This window comes from Oncorhynchus mykiss, chromosome 10, assembly GCF_057628025.1.
Source record: "Oncorhynchus mykiss isolate SJ-2025 chromosome 10, ASM5762802v1, whole genome shotgun sequence".
NCBI lineage: Eukaryota > Metazoa > Chordata > Actinopteri > Salmoniformes > Salmonidae > Oncorhynchus > Oncorhynchus mykiss.
In genome coordinates, this window is record NC_143031.1 from 45,298,162 (window position 1) to 45,316,759 (window position 18,598).

Genomic DNA, 18,598 nt, shown 5'->3' on the forward strand with positions numbered 1-18,598 from the left:
AAACAAAGTAAGCGTGGTCCAGCTTGTGGCAGTGTTAGTATATACCATTAATTTAAGGTGTAAAACCGCACAGAGGAAAGCATTGTGCTGACAATATCGTTGTTTGTTTTATAAATCAATGTTATAGATGACTCACTAATAGACCAGAACTAGACTATATATTTTTTAACAAGATTAATTGTGTTTTTATTTTTACTGCAGACCTGAAGACTACGTTTGCTCCCCAAGCCAATCTATGCTTTCGGTCAGTGAGCTAAAAGAGTAAGCCTAGAAGACTCGGTAAAAAAAACAAAAAACTTGTAATCAAAGGACAACAGGTGTGAACCAAACAATTGCGGATCTCGAACCCATGTTTCCCAGCCCATAGGCTACTAACCACAGCTCCATATAATTAGGAATCAGAATACTAATATAATAGGATACCTATGGTCGTTACACTATTCCCTCTGCTGCTGACACCATCGTAGCGAACAGTGCAACACCCCTTGTGGATGTCAAACCTCGGTCTCTATTGCTAAACACTGTTCCAATAGAGTTAACTTACTTTGGGGTGATTGTATCGAGCCTAAGCAAGGGTCATCATTAAACTATTACTGTACAAATTAATTTACTGCTATTTGGACCCCAGCAAGAGTGGCTTCTGCCTTCGCAATTTGGGATTCTAATAAAATACAAAACACTACTATAACACTTCTGTATTGTAAAATACTATAATGTATTTTACAATACACGTGAATCCTTAATGAACAGCTCTGAAAGAAGTAGACAAGTGACCAAATCAGGTTCCATCTTTGCTTTATGTTTTCAGATCAGCGTATATGAAAGAGACTACCGGGGGTTAGAAGCTGTCAAATACGTTCGCGCGAGATTTCCGAATGTGTGTTTTTAATCTTTTGGGGGTGTTCTTCTTCCTCCTTGTTTGTGAAGCTGCCCTAAATTTGTTGCGGCTGCAGTCCTATTTCTAGAAAGACCGCGGTAATAGGTAGCCGTTTTAGCGGTGACCTTTAATTCAAAGTATTTATTTATGAATTGATTCAAGAAACTTGGTAGCTAGCTAAAGACTAGGGCCACCTTCTTCGTTAGCTAGCTACGTTAGCAATAGCGGCCAGTACCGGCAGTAGCTAGTACACACAGGTGAGTGGCCTCTCCCAGGCATTAGCTAGTAGCTAGCTAGCAACATCTGGGTGTATCCTACAGAAAGAAGTCCGTTTTCAGTGGAGTAACCTTTTTATTTCCTGTACGAATTGTATGTATTCATAATAAACCGACCACATCTAAATATTGCAGCGATTTCCCTTATCGGATTGTATCCATCTAAACTAGCTAGGTACGTTAGCAAGCTAACTAAATGGCGTCAGATAGTGACACAGAGGAATTCTACGATGCTGCTGAAGACGTCAATTTTACTCCATCTCCTAAAGTGTAAGTAACCTTTTTACTTACATCAATTGCTCAAATAAAGGTATATACTGTGCTATTGGTGTTGACAAACGTTATCAGCTGTGATGATGTTGCTGGTCACTGACATGAATTCAACCAGATGTTCGCAAGTAAGAATTATTCTGCTCATACATTCAGTGTCCCTTCTCTAATAAAGGAACGAAAACATTACCTATAATTATTTGCACCAACGACAACAACTATACCACCAGTCTGTGGATGATTTTGCCTTGTCTTATTTTACTCCATCTTTTTAAAGAGGCAAAAGGTTGTGGGGTCATCAATTGCCAAAGTCTCCCAACAGGAACTTTGTTTTTGCCGTGACCATATAAGAGGGGTCAAGTGTAAGGGAGAGAGGGAGAGAAGTGTGATTGACATGTCTCTTTGAGACTCCCACTTTCCTTTTATATAATTATAGTAGAGTGATTGGAGATAAAATAGCTACAGTGGTTTTGGCTTAAACTGTTGCTTGTTGAAAAGTTGTATTTTTCCTAATTTGCTCAAACTTAAACTAACAGGAGAACACTGGTGTAACAGGTGCTGTAATTTCCTGTAGCTTGCATGATTTACATATCTTACATGTTAAGAATAAATTGTTTATATGGTTGTCCTGTGTTTTTTGTTTTGTAGTGTTAAAACAAGCATGATTTCTTTGAAATCTCTCGTCTGAATTGTAGCCTAGGCCCTAGGTAAAGGTAATTCTGACAAACCATATCAGGACTAGTCTTGTGACTAACACTTCCACTTGTCTTTTTATTACTTAGGACACCTGCAAAGTTTGTCCTTCCCACACCTCAGGTATTTATTGTTCTTACTAGCATTTCACAGTAAAAAAAACAATAATAACCTAAGAACCATCTCTTTAAAGACTAGAGAGTGAAGTTTCATTTCATTTAGGAGATGTCAAAAACTGTAACAGAGTGTTGGTTTTTAGTTTAATCATTACTTAAAGGGCATAGCTGGGTAACTACTTTCAAACGAGCTAGACGGGAGCCTTTAAGAGTTCTATTGAGGCTAAACCCAAAACACAGCCTTACCCGGGGTTGTTTGCAATAAGCAGTTTGCTACTGCATGTCCTGCAGTAGGTGCCAGTTTAGTGTTTCACATACTCTATTCAGGACATTGTCAGCCCTTTTACTAGTATAATATTACAAATCGTAAGCACATCCCAAATTGTTAGTGTGTAGATGCCCTGTATGAGGTGCTAGTTTATAAAAGTAGTGTTTCTCCTTGTCAGTCTCCATGGACATTTAGTTTTGTGTTCCTGCAGGGGGTGGTAGAGAGCCCACCAGAGGACGTGGCTGTTGGGCTGGCCGCACCTGAGGCACGCCAAGATGACTCCATTCAGGTACTCCCCCTCCTTATCTTAAAATGTAGGCTAAGGCTCATTAATCGCTACTTAGCTAGGTGGTTATGACATTATGGGAAAAAATAAGTTGGATTTTATTCCTGAGAATATTTAATAGTTACTGAGACCCTGACTATGTAGTGTTCATGTCGGTAAATGTGTTTTGATGGTTGCTGGTTTTTGGGCTCTATGTAAATGCTGTCATGGCGTCACCAGATTCTACATTGTCACTCCAGCAAATGTTTGGATGTGTGGCACGCCACTAAGTTGTCATCAACACAGACATACAGACCCTCCAACGTGTGTCTGTGTACTCCTTCTTTACGTCCCTCTCTCACCTTAAGTGTCGGGAGATCCCACAACACTTTTATCAGAGAGAATACACTCATACGACCACACAATCTTCATTAGAGAAACATCCTGTTATGAGTATATTACCTTTTTGATGATTGTTTTCATCTATGATGTCTTGTCCCTTCTAGATCATCGACAGCATCATTGAGGAGAGCCAGAAGGGAAGTTCAGTGGAGGAGGCTCAGCTGAAGGAGGAGAGGAATGTTGATACAAGGGCAGAGTCAGAGGGGAAGGACGAAAATGTGGCCCCTGTAGAACGAGAGCATCCTGCTATTGAAACTCAGCCTGTGGTTGAGAGATCAGAGCAGCCACAGGAACAGCAGGAAGCGTGTTCCATGGCTCTCCCAGACATCCCCAGCCTGTTGTCAGGGTCACAGGAGCACGTCCAGCCCCCAGACATCACCAGCACCCTGGGGCAACTAGACCTCCCGCCGGACCTCCCTGACCTACCCCGGGTGTCTGCAGAGGACAGGGATAGGGAGCAGAGACCAGCAGACATCCTAGACCAGGATCCCCTCACAGACAAGCCGGCTGGCTCCTCTGACCCGGGGCCTACAAAACCCCCACGGCAGTTCACTGTAGAGCCTGACATTGTGGCCAGCACCAAGAAACCTCCACCTTCACGCCCACCCCCTCCCAGCGGAGCTGCTCCTCCACGGCCACCACCCCCATCCCGGCCTGCTTTACCCCTCAGCAAGAAGTCCCAGGAGTGTATAAGGCCAGCAGGACTGGAAGGTAAATAACACTTTGCTTGTATACCCACACACTCAGTAGCACAAGGTCAAGATAAAATGCTGATATGCATGTCAATTAAATATGTTGCTGCAGGGATGGAATACTGAGCTGAACACATTGACCTCTCATAACTGTTCTCAGCTGTTCACTACTACCCACTCTTACTCATGATAATTTAGTTGTGTAACCATGGAGACAAGGTGACACTGTTGACCTTTAACCCTGTGTCTTTGCTGTGTGATTGGCCGGTGTATGCAGGGGAGCTGGAGGAGCCGTGTGGCCTGGTGTCTCCCAGCAGCACAGTGAGGAGCATCACCAAGGATCTGCAGCACTCTTTGGACCTGGCTAGCGCCACCAGTGGGGACAAGGTTGTCACAGCACAGGTCAGTGGGTATTTGTTTCCAATGCTTTTCATTGGCACAGAGCACAGGTCCACTTATTGCTGCCCAGGAAGCCAATGTATATATTCTTCTGCACTTGGGGAAAACTTTGTCCTGACAAAGACCTAGTTTGGGGTTAAAATGTTGTCCTCTTCTGAATAAACACTTCGGCAGCAGCATACCTGTGTGTGGATTTACTTTCTGTTCTTTGTTCTCCTTTTTCAACAGACCTTTGACCCTTGCATTTCAGAATACCCCTTTGTCTTAGAATTAAAACCAGTGTAGTAAGTGCGTGTGTGTATATTGGTGTGTTCCCACAGGAGAATGAGGATGAGCAGGCATCCAGTCCCATTGGCGACCCTCTAGGTCCTCAGCGTCCACGATCCAACTCTGGCAGAGAGCTGACTGATGAGGCATGTTTCCTTGTCTCGCTCTTTCATTCATCCAACCTTAACCTGTACCAAGGGGCTCGTCTACTCTCTACACATATACCTTTTTGAGTGTTCGTTTCTAATTCATTGATTGGCTGGGCTCTCTGTAATAGGAGATCCTGGCGAGTGTGATGATCAAGAATCTGGACACAGGTGAGGAGATCCCTCTCATCCAGGCGGAGGAGAAGCTTCCCACAGGGATCAACCCACTCACATTACACATCATGAGGAGGACTAAGGAGTACATCACGTAAGAACTGCTCTCCTATCACTCAAGCCAGGACTGTAATATATCATGGGGCCACACCAATCCTTGGGCTATGGTTGAAAAAACGTACAGCTCCCCTGTGCTAACAGATTGTTTTGGTAACTATATCGGGTAGCAGTCCCATACATAAAAAATATAATACGAATCTTGAGGAAGATGTCTTTCTGTTTTTTCCTGTCAGGAATGACGCAGCACAGTCAGATGATGATGACAAGGCCCAGGCTCCATTGACCGACTCTGACGGAGGGAAGCTGAAACAGAAAACGTAAGAAATGGCATAGTGCCCTGCCTCATGTTGTGGTTAGTGTTTGCTCTATGCTCTGACAGTCTGTGACGGTTTCACGGTGTTTCATGTGTCCTCTGTCTTCACGACCACAGCACTCAACTGAAGAAGTTCCTGGGCAAGTCTGTGAAGAGGGCCAAGCATCTGGCTGAAGAGTATGGTGAGAAGGCCGTCAACAAGGTGAAGAGTGTCCGTGATGAAGGTATGCCAACCCCCACAGCCCCCATCCACTGATTTTTTTTTTTTTTTTTTTTTTTGTCTTCCGATGAACATTCTACTGCTGTGGTTTAGTCACTCTGCTGGGTGACGTCTCACTGTGTGGTTGTGTCTCAGTGTTTCACAATGACCAGGATGACCCGTCTTCCAGTGATGATGAGGGGATGCCCTACACCCGGCCTGTCAAGTTCAAGGCAGCCCACAGCTTCAAGGGCCCCTTTGACTTTGATCAGGTCAAGGTGGTCCAGGACCTGAGTGGAGAGCACATGGTAAGATTGTGTGTTACTGTGTCAGTGCTTTCTTTCCATTGAACAACAAACCTCTTCCATGACTGAACCATACAGCACGTAACCATGAATGCAGATGTAAGCGTGAATATATATTCATGCATATTTGCCTAACCCTTGTTCTGTTGTCCGGTCCTCAGGGTGCAGTGTGGACCATGAAGTTCTCACACTGTGGGAGGTTGTTGGCAACAGCAGGCCAGGACAACGTGGTGCGAATCTGGGTTCTGAAAAATGCCTTTGACTACTTCAACAACATGAGGATAAAGTACAACACTGAAGGTGGGTAGATCATGAGACCTTAAGAAGAGCTGAGCTCTGTTGTCTCTGAACAAAATAGTTTGTCTGCCACACCTTTAGTAAATGTAAAGCTTGTTTGGTGGGTTTCTCATGGTTCTTATGTTCTCTCTCAACCAGGCCGTGTGTCGCCCTCTCCCTCTCAGGAAAGCCTGTGTTCCTCCAAATCAGACACGGACGGTGGGGTGAGTAAGGTTAGGACCCATCAGTGACATGGTTAGAGTTGAGGGTCAGCTGTAAAACATGAAGAAAGTAACGTAATGTTCAGGGTTGCTTTTGGTGACTATACCAGTTTTACTGTGGAGACATCAGCCCCAGCCTGACAGACAAGAGGTCCTCTTTTTTTTGTTCCCAGATGAGCAGTGTTCCTGAAGACCCCGATTCAGAGGACAAGAATCTCCCCTTCCGCCAAGTCCCCTTTTGCAAGTACAAGGGTCATACGGCTGACCTGCTGGACTTGTCCTGGTCAAAGGTGAGACTACATAGTCCTTTCCACCCCCCCCCCCCCCCTTTCAATTTCTCCCAAATGCCTGTACACTGTCCTATAGTATTCACTGTATTATTTGATTCCAGAACTACTTCTTACTTTCCTCGTCAATGGATAAGACGGTCCGACTGTGGCACATATCCAGGAGAGAGTGTCTATGCTGCTTTCAGCATATTGACTTCGTCACAGCCATCGCTTTCCATCCCAGAGTAAGTGAGCCTTTATGAGCGTGTGTGCCTTTGTCAGTGCGTGTTTAGGTTGAAGTAGGGACTTTTAAAAATAAATAAAATATTTAAGTGCAGAGTGAGTTGGCTATGATTGTTCTCAAAATAAATTGTATTGGTCACATACCCATGGTTATCCGATGTTATTGCGAGTGTAGTGAAATGCCTATGCTTCTAGATCCAACTGTGCAGCAGTATCTAACAGGTAATATCTAACAATTCCACAACATAACCAAATACACACAATCTAGTGAAGGAATGGGATGAGAATATATAATTATAAAATATATGGATGAGCAGTGACCGTGCGGCTAAGATGCAACAAATAGTGGATACAGTATATACATATGAGATGAGTAATGCGAGCTATGTAAACATTCTTAAAGTGACTAGTGTTCCATTTATTAAAGTGGCCAATGATATCAAGTCTGTAAGTAGGCTGCCGTCTCTCTGTGCTAGTGGTGGCTGTACCTCTTAAGGATCGGACCCTTTTTTTCAATTTTCGCCTAAAATGACATACCTAAATCTAATCTAGCCTGTAGCTCAGGACCTGAAGCAAGGAAATGCAATAATATTCTTGATACCATTTGAAAGGAAACACTTTGAAGTTTGTGGTAATGTTAAATTAATGTAGGAGAATATAACACATTAGATCTGGTAAAAGATAATACAAAGAAAAAAAAAACATGATTTTTTTTTGTACCGTCTTTGAAATGCAAGAGAGAGGCCAATATGATTTAGGAATCTTGGCGCAATTTAGATCTTGTCCACTAGATGGCAGCAGTGTATGTGCAAAGTTTGATTGATTCAATGAACCTTTGCATTTCTCTTCAAAATGTTGTATCAAGACTGCTCAAATGTGCCTAATTGGTTTATTAATACATTTTCAAGTTCATAACTGCACTCTCCTCAAACAATAGCATGGCATTTTTTTGCTATAATAGCTACTGTAAATTGGACAGTGCAGTTAGATGAACAAGAATGGAAGCTTTCTGCCAATATAAGATATGTCTATGTTCTGGGAAATGTTCTTGTTACTTACAACCTCATGCTAATCGCAACCTACCTTAGCTCAACCGTCCCGCAATCTGGTGGCTTTGAGATTGAAAAACAGCTTCCCAGCTTTGATGCACCTGTACTGATCTCACCTTCTGGATGATAGCAGGGTGAACAGGCAGTGGCTCGGGTGGTTGTTGTCCTTGATGATCTTTATGGCCTTCCTGTGACATCGGGTGGTGTAGGTGTCCTGGAGGGCAGGTAGTTTGCCCCCGGTGAAGCGTTGTGCAGACCCCACCACCCTCTGGAGAGCCCTGCAGTTGTGGGCCGTGCAGTTGCTGTACCAGGCGGTGATACACCCCAACAGGATGCTCTCAATTGTGCACCTGTAAAAGTTAGTGAGGGTTTTCGGTGATAAGCCACATTTTTTTCAACCTCCTGAGGTTGAAAAAAATGATTTGCCAAAAGAGGGGGAAGGCCTTGTATGCATCGCGGAAGTTAGAGTAGCAGTGGTCAGATGTGTTACTTGCTCGTGTACTGCAATTGATATGCTGATTTCGAATTTAGCTTGCCTTGTTTTCAGATTAGCTTTGTTAAAATCCGCAGCTTTAATAAATGCAGCCTCAGGACATATGGTTTCCAGTTTGCATAAAGTCCAGTGAAGTTCCTTGAGGGCCGTCTTGGTAACCGCTTGCGGGGGGATATACACGGCTGTGACGATGTTCTGACTCTGTTAACCAGACTGATCATCTGTTATTTCTCCTAGGATGACAGGTACTTCCTGAGTGGCTCTCTGGATGGGAAGCTGCGTCTGTGGAACATCCCAGACAAGAAGGTGGCTCTGTGGAACGAGGTGGACGGACAAACACGCCTCATCACTGCTGCCAACTTCTGCCAGAATGGGAAGTACGCCGTCATCGGCACCTACGATGGCCGCTGCATCTTCTACGACACTGAGGTACAGGGAGACATACTGTTCCTCAAGTTTGAAGGGCTAGTGAAAAATCATTATTTCAGTCGATGTTTGATTCTTCTTTTGAGTATTACAACGGCAGGACATAATTCTGAAAATGAGGAACATTGGAGAGGGTTCACCGTTTTTCGAATGTCTGTTCTTATTTCAGCGCCTTAAGTACCACACCCAGATCCACGTACGGTCGACCAGAGGCAGGAATCGAGTAGGACGGAAAATCACAGGCATCGAGCCTCTGCCTGGAGAGAACAAGGTATAGCCATACTCCTGGTGCTCTTCCCACAGACATGCCTATCTGTTAGCTGAGTCTTTTGTATTGTGTTGGTAGATTCTAGTGACCTCCAATGACTCCAGGATCCGCCTGTATGACCTGCGGGACCTGTCTTTGTCCATGAAGTACAAGGGTTACGTCAACAGCAGTAGTCAGATCAAAGCCAGCTTCAGGTGAGAACGGCTCCTTCTCAGTCTGGCATGTTCTTATGTAGTCGGTAAACGAACTGTCACTCTTTATTTTCCAGCCATGATTACTCATTCATTGTGAGTGGCTCAGAGGATAAGTACGTGTACATCTGGAGCACCTACCATGACCTGAGCAAGTTCACCTCAGTACGACGAGACCGCAATGACTTCTGGGAGGGAATTAAAGGTACCTAGATACTGTAGTGGTGCTCAGCTTTTTACTGTCGGTGATATGAAACACTGTCAGTGTTTTTGTTTTGTCCTTCCACTAAGTCCAGTCTCTTATTTTTCAGCCCACAATGCAGTAGTGACATCAGCTATTTTTGCGCCCCATCCTAACCTGATTGTCCCCCAGGAGGCGGGGGCAGAGAAAGCGGGGGCTGGGGCAGATGCAGAGTGTAAGAGCTTGGACTCTACTGACTCTGAGACCATTCCCTCAGGTACAGTATACTGATTTATATACCTGTTTAGCTATGCTGAGACTTCAGAGCGACTTTTCATTAAAGCTGGGATCCTTAATGGTCAAACTAGCACATCTGTTTTGGGATATTACTACAAAGGTACTGCAAACAACAAACACTCTGTCATTGCATGTGCTATAGAACAGCAGAATATGTACTGCAAATGTTTTTCTCACACCGCCCAACTCTCCTCACCTCTGTTTTGTCCACAAAACGAAAACAAAAGTGCTGGGGTGCTGTTTCCATCTTTAAGAGTGATCAATGAATGGTGTGAGTCGATAGGAAAACTGTAGTTTTCAATGCTAAACAGGGTATTTCTCGTCCACAGGGGCTCTGAAGACTGATCATACAGAGGTTCTGCTCTCTGCTGACTTCACTGGCGCCATTAAGGTTTTCATCAATGTAAAAAAGTACTGAGCACTTCACCCTGAACCCTTCCTGATCTAGCCGTCAGTGTACAGTCCTTCAATGGAGGCAGAGCAACCTGCTGCCCTGCCAACGCTTCTAAAACCGGCCAATTGCCTACGGGTGAGTTCTCCACCGGAGAACAGGGACCCTGCAGTAGAGGATGAGGTGGAGGAAGTGAACTGTAAATGGAGGAAGCAGCTCACGGATGTCCTGTCACATTTTTTTTGTTTAACACAAAGAACAAGTGTGCACTGTTTGAGACGGTCAGACTGTAAAGCAGGACCGGTAACTGAGGGATGGATGATTAAAATACACTAATGTAAGCTATTTGTCAGAGTGTAAGGGGTACGCTGTCTTACTCTTAACTTTACTGCGTTTCTAGTACCCCGGTGCTCCTCCTTGCCAGGAATGACGGTCTTAAATTTGTTAACTAAGCACTAACTCCAATCATTACGGTTGCAAATCTTCATTCGTCTGTCAGTGTGTAATGAATAAAATGGAACCACTTTTTTTTTTTTTTACATTGTTTATGATTCACTTAATAAAGTAAACGGTATTCTTGTTTTAAAGTGAGCTCATTGTTTTTTCCAGTGAGATGAGAACTTTTAAACAGTTTTGAAAGTTTGCCTCAATATGAAAGGTAGAATGACTGGACAGGAGTCATGTGGTGATTCAATAATGGTAGCCTCCACTAATTAATTCCCCACCTTGGACAATGGACACAATGCCAATAGTGATTTATTGTGACATCTCAGGGACTAGTCGCAATAATCTGAATGGGGTTTAAAAACAAACGGCACAACAACTGTACAAATAATGTTCAAACGTCATCTTACAAAAAATTTGCCAAATCTTGACTGCAGCAATCAGGATATCGGTACAGAGGGAAACAAACAGCTGACAGTTCAGAGGCATTGTGAGGAAACGAGCGTGGTGGGGCCGTGTCATGGTAATCACTGGCAGACCAGGACAGTCCATGGGAGTCGCCTTGCTGTGTCAAGGGGAGAGGCATGGAGTCCAGGCCTCTGGATCAGTGTTTGCTCTTCTTTGTCTTTTTGTGGGAGCGGTGTGGTGACCGGGAGCTAGACCTTCTCCACGTCTTCCTGGCTGGCGAGGGCGACCGGGACCGCTTGGACTTCTTGGGAGACTTTGACTTTGTTCTGTTGGACAGGTAGGTGATAAATCAATCAGCCCAAATATGAGAGAATACTGAACACATTAAAATAGAACACAGACAAGTGATTTCACACAGGCCTTACTTTGAGGGAGAATGTCCTCTGTATTTCTGTGTCCGTTCCTCTGTGTCTCTACTACGTCCCCTGTCCCTGCTCCTATCCCGGTCTTGACTCCTTTTGCTCTTCTCCTTCTCCCGTCCTTTACTGCTCTCCTCTGTCTTGTCTCTCCTCTCCTCTTTCTTTGATCTGTCTTTTGACTTCGGCGTGGATCGCTCTTTCTTCTCCTGGTCATCCTTATCAAACTCCTGAGGATCAATTGCATCCAGGTGAGTTATTGGGTCAAATGTGCAACTGCAGCTTTATGGTCCCTTCAGCCATTTCCTTTATTGCAGGACCTGTATGACATAAAAGCACACACACCTTCTGTAGCAGCTTGTTCCTGTAGTGCTCCACCTGTTTCTGCATGTTCATTCCGGACTTCCTGGGCCTCTTTCCAGTCTCCAGCTCATCCTGGAACTGCATCACCTTCACCTGCAGCAAAGACAATAGATACTATACGTACACTAAGAACAGTGGGTCCAATTGTTGCATAAAAGCGCTATAGAAGACCTATGTATTGTCGGATGGCCGCTATGGACAGACTGAATTACTACTGCAGTGGGTTGTGTGTGGTACTGTGTTGGTGCAAGTAGACTGTGTGCTTGCCTCCAGCTCTCTCAGCCGGCTCCTCTTGCTCTCAGACATCTCAAAACTACTGAGGGAGCTCTTGAAGTCAGCACTGTCGTACTTAGATGGGCTGTCATCATCGCTGCTGTCACCCTCTGATTCGCCATCTCCTTCCTTAGTGTTAGTACTGCAGGGGGAGAGAAGATGAGGAAGAGCCATTCTTCTACTGCAAGACAGGCTAAAATGATGGTAACTCAGGAAAAAGTTGCCTTCCCAAAAATGTCAACGGCTTTCACCAGGTTCTTACCTTACATTCATGTTGTCCCCAGAATATCGCTCTCCCACACTGTCCCATTTGGATTCAGTGTTAGCTGAAAGAGGAAGAGGCAGAGTGAGGGATAGGAGTAGAGATGTGATTATGGGGTTTACAGTGCTGAACATGTACAGTACCTTGTGGGAGAGCTTCAGCATCGTCCACCCTCTCCCATTTAGACAGAGCCACTTTGGAGTGGGCCAGATCATCCACTGGAAAACACAAAACATACATCAAGTCCACAGCTTAAATCTTATGGTTTTTCACAGATATTTTTATTTTTTTTAAATCGCCCAAATTGACTTACAAGGCATTCCGTCGATGTCATCCATGGGAGCGCCCAGGGGAACTCCGTCGATGTCGTCAACAGGCACCCCATCCAGGGAGGCAGGGTCCCAGGCCAGGGGCGAGCCGTCAAGGTCGTCCAGCGGAGCTCCATCTAACGGTGCCCCGTCCAATGGGGCTCCATCCAGGTCTGGAGACGCCACCTGAGATACCCACATAAACCAATGACTCGAAATTCAGCTCTGCTTCTAGCTGCATTCTAACACACACTATCAGAGAATGTAGCAGTCGTCAGTCAAATAGGCATTGATCAAAACTATTTTCCAGGTCTTGTCCAGGAAGGGTCCTGTCCTGAGATCCAGCTCACCTCTACCCTCTCGATCACTTCATCTCCTGCCTTGACAAGACCCAGAAAGATATTCTGCAGCTGGATCAGGTAGGGCTCTGGGTAGACGGCCCAGTCTTCCCAGACCCTGAAACAGCCCATTATCTTTTGCTGAGAAAAGACAAATATAGGTGAGTGTTAATGTATTTGCTCTGGTAAAAGGCAACAACAAAACACAAGCTTGAAAAAGGGTAATAAAGCATTGTCATTTTAAAACGACACTTATTACCTTGAATTGTTCCGCTTGTAGTCTTGCTTGTATGTTTCGATATGCATCACTAATGTCACCAAATATCTGGGGCAATTTTGCCTCAAAACTGAAGGAACAAAGAAACAGTGAAAACCCTCAGACACCGTATGTATGACCACCGAGCGTGTGTATTCTATAATTACAGACTTATCTAAAAAAATACTTCTTACTATTTGCGATAATAAGATGCATTGGCAACTTTGGCACAGGAGTTGTACAAGATGTCGGATACCAGGTACAGTCTGGCAATCTGTGGAAATAAAGATGGACATGGCAATTGTGAGTAGCATGTCACGTGAATGTGGTTGATCATGCACATGTGAGACTCATAGGATGGACCCGTGTACAGGAAGTGGGCGAGGGACCTTTTTCTGCAGTGGTGTCTGAAGGAGAGACAGGGACTCCGCGATGCACCCCACCACCTCCTCCGCTGCCTCGGCTCTCTCCAGACAGAACAGCATGGCATCACCAACATCCTCCCTACGAGGGGTGAGCCCTCTCAGCAGTGTTTCCAGTCTCTCTCTGTGCCTGGAATAAACACACAGGTTTTGTTGCCCAGAGAACATTGAATTTCACCAGTCAGTTTTCCCATAACATTCCTGAGAGAACTTTTCATCTTCAGTCTGCCCCAGAACCTCCCTCTCTGCCCCTGTATGTACAGCTACACTCACTCTGTCTTCAGCTGGCCCTTTTTCAGCTCCTCCTCCTGAGAGGGAGACTGTTCCTCCTCTCCCGCCTCCTCGTCTCCATGGAGGTAGGGGTTCAGGAGAGGCGGCCTCCAGATGGAGCCCCCACGGAACATCCGGAAGTCTGCCGTCCTCCACTCACTGGGGGGCTCGCCCTGGGGATAGAGGGACACGGATGAGGCACAGCAGTGAGATGGACTCCTGGCCATAGAGGTGTAGCCAGGTCAGATTAAGGGCATGACCTACCTGGAGAATGGAGTAGAGTTTCCAGCGGTAGTACACCTGCTCTTGGCTTTTGTTGTCAAACAGGAACCTGAAATCATCAATAGTTTAAAAGGTTTGTTTCAAAATATATATGATCATTGATATGACAAGAGGCAATGGGAACGCTCAGAAATGACGCCTTGCCTGAAGTCAGGGTTGTTCTTCTCTTTGCTCATAATGATGGCTTCAAACATGGGTCCCTCACGCACCACAAACTCTATCATCCTGTGGATGAGGCCCAACAGATTCCTGTGGAGTAAAAGGAGAGGGGATGAGAGACCAGACGGTGTGACTTGTCCCCCCCCCCCCCCCCCCCTCATTCAGACCAGTGGCCATGTCAAAGCTCTCACTGCACACTGGCACTAAGCCCCTTAACCTCCCCGTCTCTCTTCTATAACACTGTCCCTCTGCCATCATTTGTCACAGCAATGTTGAGGAAATGTTGTGTGTTGGTCTGCACACAAACACACACGAGTGAGTGGGGGAGACTGTCTGTCCCTAGTGAGCAGCTACATCAGAAGGCAATCGTGACGTGTTTCCTTGTCATGTGTCTAGAATGTTTCTTCTCCCCCCAAATATTGAGTGTATAAATGAAAAAGTGGGACAATGTGAGTGACAACATTACTTACTACCATTAGCTACTGCTGATTTGAATCTAAAACACATCTGCCTTCTAGCTGTATCGGTCTGCAGTGTCTCAGCCAACCCAGATAGGAAGAACCAAGGTTGCCACTGAAGTTAGTACCAGTATGTTTCACTGGATATAGGCCTAACTCACTGACTCCAACACTCACTTAAGTCTAACAATCTATTTTCCCGACAGAGGATTACAATGGTGTCATTTACAAAATTAATGAGGATGACATTAATTAATAAACGGAGGGCTTTGCTTACTAGGCCAAAGGTTCACTTTAACCATGTTCAACTGAGAACCATGGCCCCTCGACTAGTCATATACAGGGCCCCAAGTCCTAAGCAGCAGGGGTCACCAATTCCCTGAATATAGGCCATGTTGTCAACAAGATGGCTTAATGCAGACCAATGTTAGAACAGGACAAACTATGAGACACATGTAGGGAGAAAAGCACAAAAACAGTGTTACGGTCTCAGCTGTCCTCTCCCATTAGTCATGTACATACAGACATAGCACTTAGGACTGGGGCTTCCTGTCAGTCACATACGTACACAGGAACAGTACACCAGGGCAGGGCCTCTGTCCTCTAACACTGTGTTCTGTCTGTGAGAACGGCTGGTCAGTCGTAGTAGCAGTAGTAGTAAGAATGGATAGAGAGTGTGTACCTTTCTGTTGGGATAACCACTTTGACTACGGCTTCGGACAGAGTCTGTTCGTGAAGTCAAATCAAATAGTGAAGATATAAAAAAAAGTGAGTATATATATACACAGATGAAACACTGCAGGATACATACAGCATAGAAAACGACGATAGCAGTAACAGCTATACATTATTTGAATGAGGGAAAAAGATCCCACATTCAAGAGATGGCTACACTAAGTCAATTATCTATACTATAGGATATCCCCACCCTCTTAATTTTACAGTAACATTTTGAATGCATATGCTTCTGTAACAATACCTCATAACTCCATCTGGGTCAAACCCCCTGTCTTAGGACATATCCTAAAACACTACTAGACTAAGGAATAGATTCATAACATGTCTATACATGCACCACAGGACAAACCAACTGGAATTTAAACTGAGAAATGGAACTCTACTTCAAGAACATGACCGTCACATGGTCTTGTGTGTGCATCTAAATGCAATTCTAAGCAATGTCCAGTTGATTGATCCTATGATGAATATCACCCCGCATAGGATATCCGCTACAAACACACCTAGAATTGCCAAATTAACTGTAGTGTAAAACAAATAAATATAACCTTGAAAAAGAACCATGCACATTCCCCAACAGTGTTTTAAAAAAAAAGAACCAACCTACCTTGTCAAACTCCTCCTTAGACCTGCCCCATGGCTTGGTAAAGTCATTACGGAAGCGGTCTCGGGGCTGAGCATTGAAGGGCAGGCCAGAGGGGGGTGGGGGAGTGGAGATTTTCAGTACCCCTATGGGTGTATAGAGAGGCTGGGGAGGGATGCGAACAGCTTTCCCCCATCCCAGCTTCATTTCAAAACCCAAAACTGTTTTACCTGCAGCAAAAGGAGTAATGATCCTACAATGAGCCACGGTCAATGGAACACTTGACAGTGCATTTATCATCTGGCAGCGTTTGCCGAATAGTATGTTTAATATTCTCTTATCACCGACTCACCGTCTAGAGCAGCCAAGGCCCTCTCTGCATCTTTCCTGGTCATAAAGGCCACGAAGCCTCTGTTTGTGACCCTGGTACGTTCCTCGTCACTACGGGGCCACATGATCTTCACGCTTGCCAGGGGACCATACTTGCCAAACTCTTTGCAAAGCATTTCTTCATTCATCTGTCACATTATATAAAGTTTCATAACACAGTTTCACAAAAATGCAGTCAGCATTTAAGTAATTTGAACTTATCCCAAACAAAAGAAGAGCAAGCTAGACTATATCTCCTTTGTCAAAATGTCCTAAGCAGATTTGAGATCCTTTACCTTTGGGTTAATGCAGCCAATGTACAGGTTCGTTGTGTTCGGTGTTGCTGGGTCATCATCAAATACTGGAGGAAAACGTGCATATTCAGCTAAACATGTAAAAGCTACTGAGGGTTCATCTTCGATTTGGACAAAGGCCATTATTTTTCCACTGCAAGGGACAGATCTGGCTCTTACTTGATCGTCGTGTTAGTGGTATGTCCAATTCTCCATATCCTCCTCCAGGCTCATTCTTCTTTTTTTTGTGCCTTTCTTCACGTTCCTCCTGTATTCTATGAGAACAGTCATTTTATGCAAAAATGTAAACTACAAATTGGTCAAATAAAGAGTCAAACATGATATACTACGGCGTGTCAAAAACATACTGCTTTAGCTCCTCTTTGAAAAGTTCAAGGTTGCTCTTCTTCTTCTCTTCTGTCTTCTTTTTAACAATCTGTGGACCAGACAAACATAAGGAGGCAAAATAATGTATAGTATTATCTTGGTTACAGTAAGAGATTCACATGGTGACTCACCGGCCTTCTGACTTCCGAAGAGTGTGCTGGTGAGACATTCTGGGACACTGAAGTAAACTTCGTGTTCGGTCGGTAAAGCTTGCTCTTTTTGACCTCTGCTGCTTCCTCTTCTGCAAAATAATTTAATAGAAAGAGTAACCATGCAGCACTAAAATAAGTGTTCGCAACATAGACCCCACCAGAGCTGTATTAGCCAGCATGTTTCTGCTCACCTTTAGTTGCATTCACGATCCCCCCACGAACAAACGTTTTCACCCCACTTTTGTCGTTACTGTCAAAAGATGCTAAAAACTCTTCAAAAACGTCAGCTGCTTTTTCTTGTTCCTGGAAATGTGATATTGTTTTAAAATGGTAAGAATAGACCTACACTTTGTTGCAGATATCGATAAAGGGTCAAATATATTACCTTTTTCTTCAGATCTTCTTGTTCTCTCTTGGTCAATGTTCTCTTAACACCTACAGGTTTCCCTTTCTTGCCATTTTTGTCTGCCATGCTGATACTGAAAATAAACGGAAATACCGTATCAGTGTCAGTGAAGGAAATGTACATACACCCGACGCACAAACGTATTGTATTTTTGTTGAGAGTTACAGTTCTTCTGGAACTGTGGGTGCCCATTTGCAAAAGCTCGCTATATGCAACACTTATTACATCTGCAGGTGTATAGTACATAGTTAGCAAAGTGCTGTAGCTAGCCAGGTACGTAAACTAGCTGTTTAGCTAGCAGTAGCGAGCTAGATGTGGCCATCCGCCTAACATTGTAAAGCTGGCTAGCTACACGTCATCATATTTGTTGACTATAACTTACCTGCACATTTTTGTCGCCAGATACGAACCCTTGCTAATGAATATCTAGACAGCTATCATTTGCTTCCGTACTCTAGTTAGCTAGCTAACTCTGCTGATACGAGCCCTGACAACCCCCCCCCCCCCCCCACCTCCCTCTCTCATACAATCACTGTGGTAGCTAACGTTAGGCCAAATCTCGCATGCATGTCGTGTGATCTGGCGTAAAGCTTTGCTACGGCGATCATTTTTTACTTACTGCAATAAAAAAATGAAATAAAAGCTTGTTTGGAATGATCTACATCGCAGTAAGTATGGATCATTGACACTAAAAGTTACACATTTCTTACCGTAGAAATGTACAATGCGTTTGTTATTGCTCCACCATTTTGAATAGACAAAAATGGACATAGCGGAAAAGCGATGTCACTTCTCGCTCTGACCAATAAAACGGTCGTCACTAATTAACACAGCCACAAAGTCATAAACTCCGCCCATTTCCACAATTGACCTTCTTAATCTTATGTCTAACCTGAAATTAAGACCTTAAAGCACATGTATGTTTTCATAAATGTTTACTCTATAGCCTGTGCTACTTTGTGGCTGTGCTAGTTGACCCCACACC

General features: G+C 44.4%; 2 protein-coding genes across 6 annotated transcripts; one reads left to right on the top strand and one right to left on the bottom strand.

Annotated features, from left to right (window-relative positions):
• Nucleotides 1-201: 201 nt before the first annotated feature.
• LOC110534023 (WD repeat-containing protein 44) lies at nucleotides 202-10,613 on the top strand. 2 transcript variants are annotated; one of them, XM_036990421.2, is made up of 20 exons: nucleotides 202-1,422; nucleotides 2,205-2,238; nucleotides 2,711-2,788; nucleotides 3,271-3,877; nucleotides 4,136-4,260; nucleotides 4,578-4,670; nucleotides 4,802-4,938; nucleotides 5,138-5,221; nucleotides 5,335-5,441; nucleotides 5,573-5,724; nucleotides 5,883-6,021; nucleotides 6,157-6,230; nucleotides 6,392-6,508; nucleotides 6,610-6,732; nucleotides 8,510-8,701; nucleotides 8,868-8,969; nucleotides 9,045-9,160; nucleotides 9,235-9,362; nucleotides 9,469-9,615; nucleotides 9,965-10,613. In XM_036990421.2, exons 1-20 carry the CDS (start codon nucleotides 1,349-1,351, stop codon nucleotides 10,051-10,053), a joined length of 2,718 nt encoding a protein of 905 aa, XP_036846316.2. In that variant the 5' UTR covers nucleotides 202-1,348; the 3' UTR covers nucleotides 10,054-10,613. The 2 variants fall into 2 exon arrangements, with proteins under 2 accessions (XP_036846316.2, XP_036846317.2); XM_036990422.2 differs by having other exon boundaries at nucleotides 6,157-6,221.
• Nucleotides 10,614-10,764: 151 nt separating this feature from the next.
• Nucleotides 10,765-18,434, bottom strand: LOC110534024 (U2 snRNP-associated SURP motif-containing protein). Of its 4 annotated transcripts, none has more exons than XM_021618658.3 (24): nucleotides 18,324-18,434; nucleotides 17,593-17,686; nucleotides 17,399-17,510; nucleotides 17,187-17,296; nucleotides 17,037-17,104; nucleotides 16,849-16,943; nucleotides 16,672-16,736; nucleotides 16,359-16,524; nucleotides 16,031-16,236; nucleotides 15,368-15,411; nucleotides 14,213-14,317; nucleotides 14,051-14,117; nucleotides 13,790-13,959; nucleotides 13,484-13,646; nucleotides 13,289-13,368; nucleotides 13,098-13,185; nucleotides 12,851-12,979; nucleotides 12,506-12,686; nucleotides 12,336-12,410; nucleotides 12,193-12,256; nucleotides 11,925-12,072; nucleotides 11,640-11,750; nucleotides 11,304-11,524; nucleotides 10,765-11,204 (listed from the first exon to the last, which is right to left on the bottom strand). In XM_021618658.3, the coding sequence occupies exons 2-24, from the start codon at nucleotides 17,677-17,679 to the stop codon at nucleotides 11,075-11,077; spliced, it is 2,685 nt and encodes an 894-aa protein (XP_021474333.1). In that variant the 5' UTR covers nucleotides 17,680-17,686; nucleotides 18,324-18,434; the 3' UTR covers nucleotides 10,765-11,074. The 4 variants fall into 4 exon arrangements, with proteins under 4 accessions (XP_021474333.1, XP_021474332.1, XP_090042931.1 ...); XM_021618657.3 differs by having other exon boundaries at nucleotides 17,996-18,370; XM_090186805.1 differs by lacking the exon at nucleotides 15,368-15,411 and having other exon boundaries at nucleotides 18,324-18,429.
• Between the last annotated feature and the right edge of the window lie 164 nt (nucleotides 18,435-18,598).

What these genes read in the sequence shown, in the direction of transcription:
- LOC110534023 (XM_036990421.2), top strand. Translation starts at nt 1,349, where the DNA reads ATGGCGTCAGATAGTGACACAGAGGAATTCTACGATGCTGCTGAAGAC. An exon ending in GCAGAGAGCTGACTGATGAG is followed by an intron (nt 4,671 to 4,801) that starts GCATGTTTCCTT and finishes TCTCTGTAATAG; the next exon opens with GAGATCCTGGCGAGTGTGAT. An exon ending in AGGACTAAGGAGTACATCAC is followed by an intron (nt 4,939 to 5,137) that starts GTAAGAACTGCT and finishes TTTTCCTGTCAG; the next exon opens with GAATGACGCAGCACAGTCAG.
- LOC110534024 (XM_021618657.3), bottom strand. An exon ending in AGACACCACTGCAGAAAAAG is followed by an intron (nt 13,369 to 13,483) that starts GTCCCTCGCCCA and finishes TTATTTCCACAG; the next exon opens with ATTGCCAGACTGTACCTGGT. An exon ending in GCATCTTATTATCGCAAATA is followed by an intron (nt 13,186 to 13,288) that starts GTAAGAAGTATT and finishes TTGTTCCTTCAG; the next exon opens with TTTTGAGGCAAAATTGCCCC.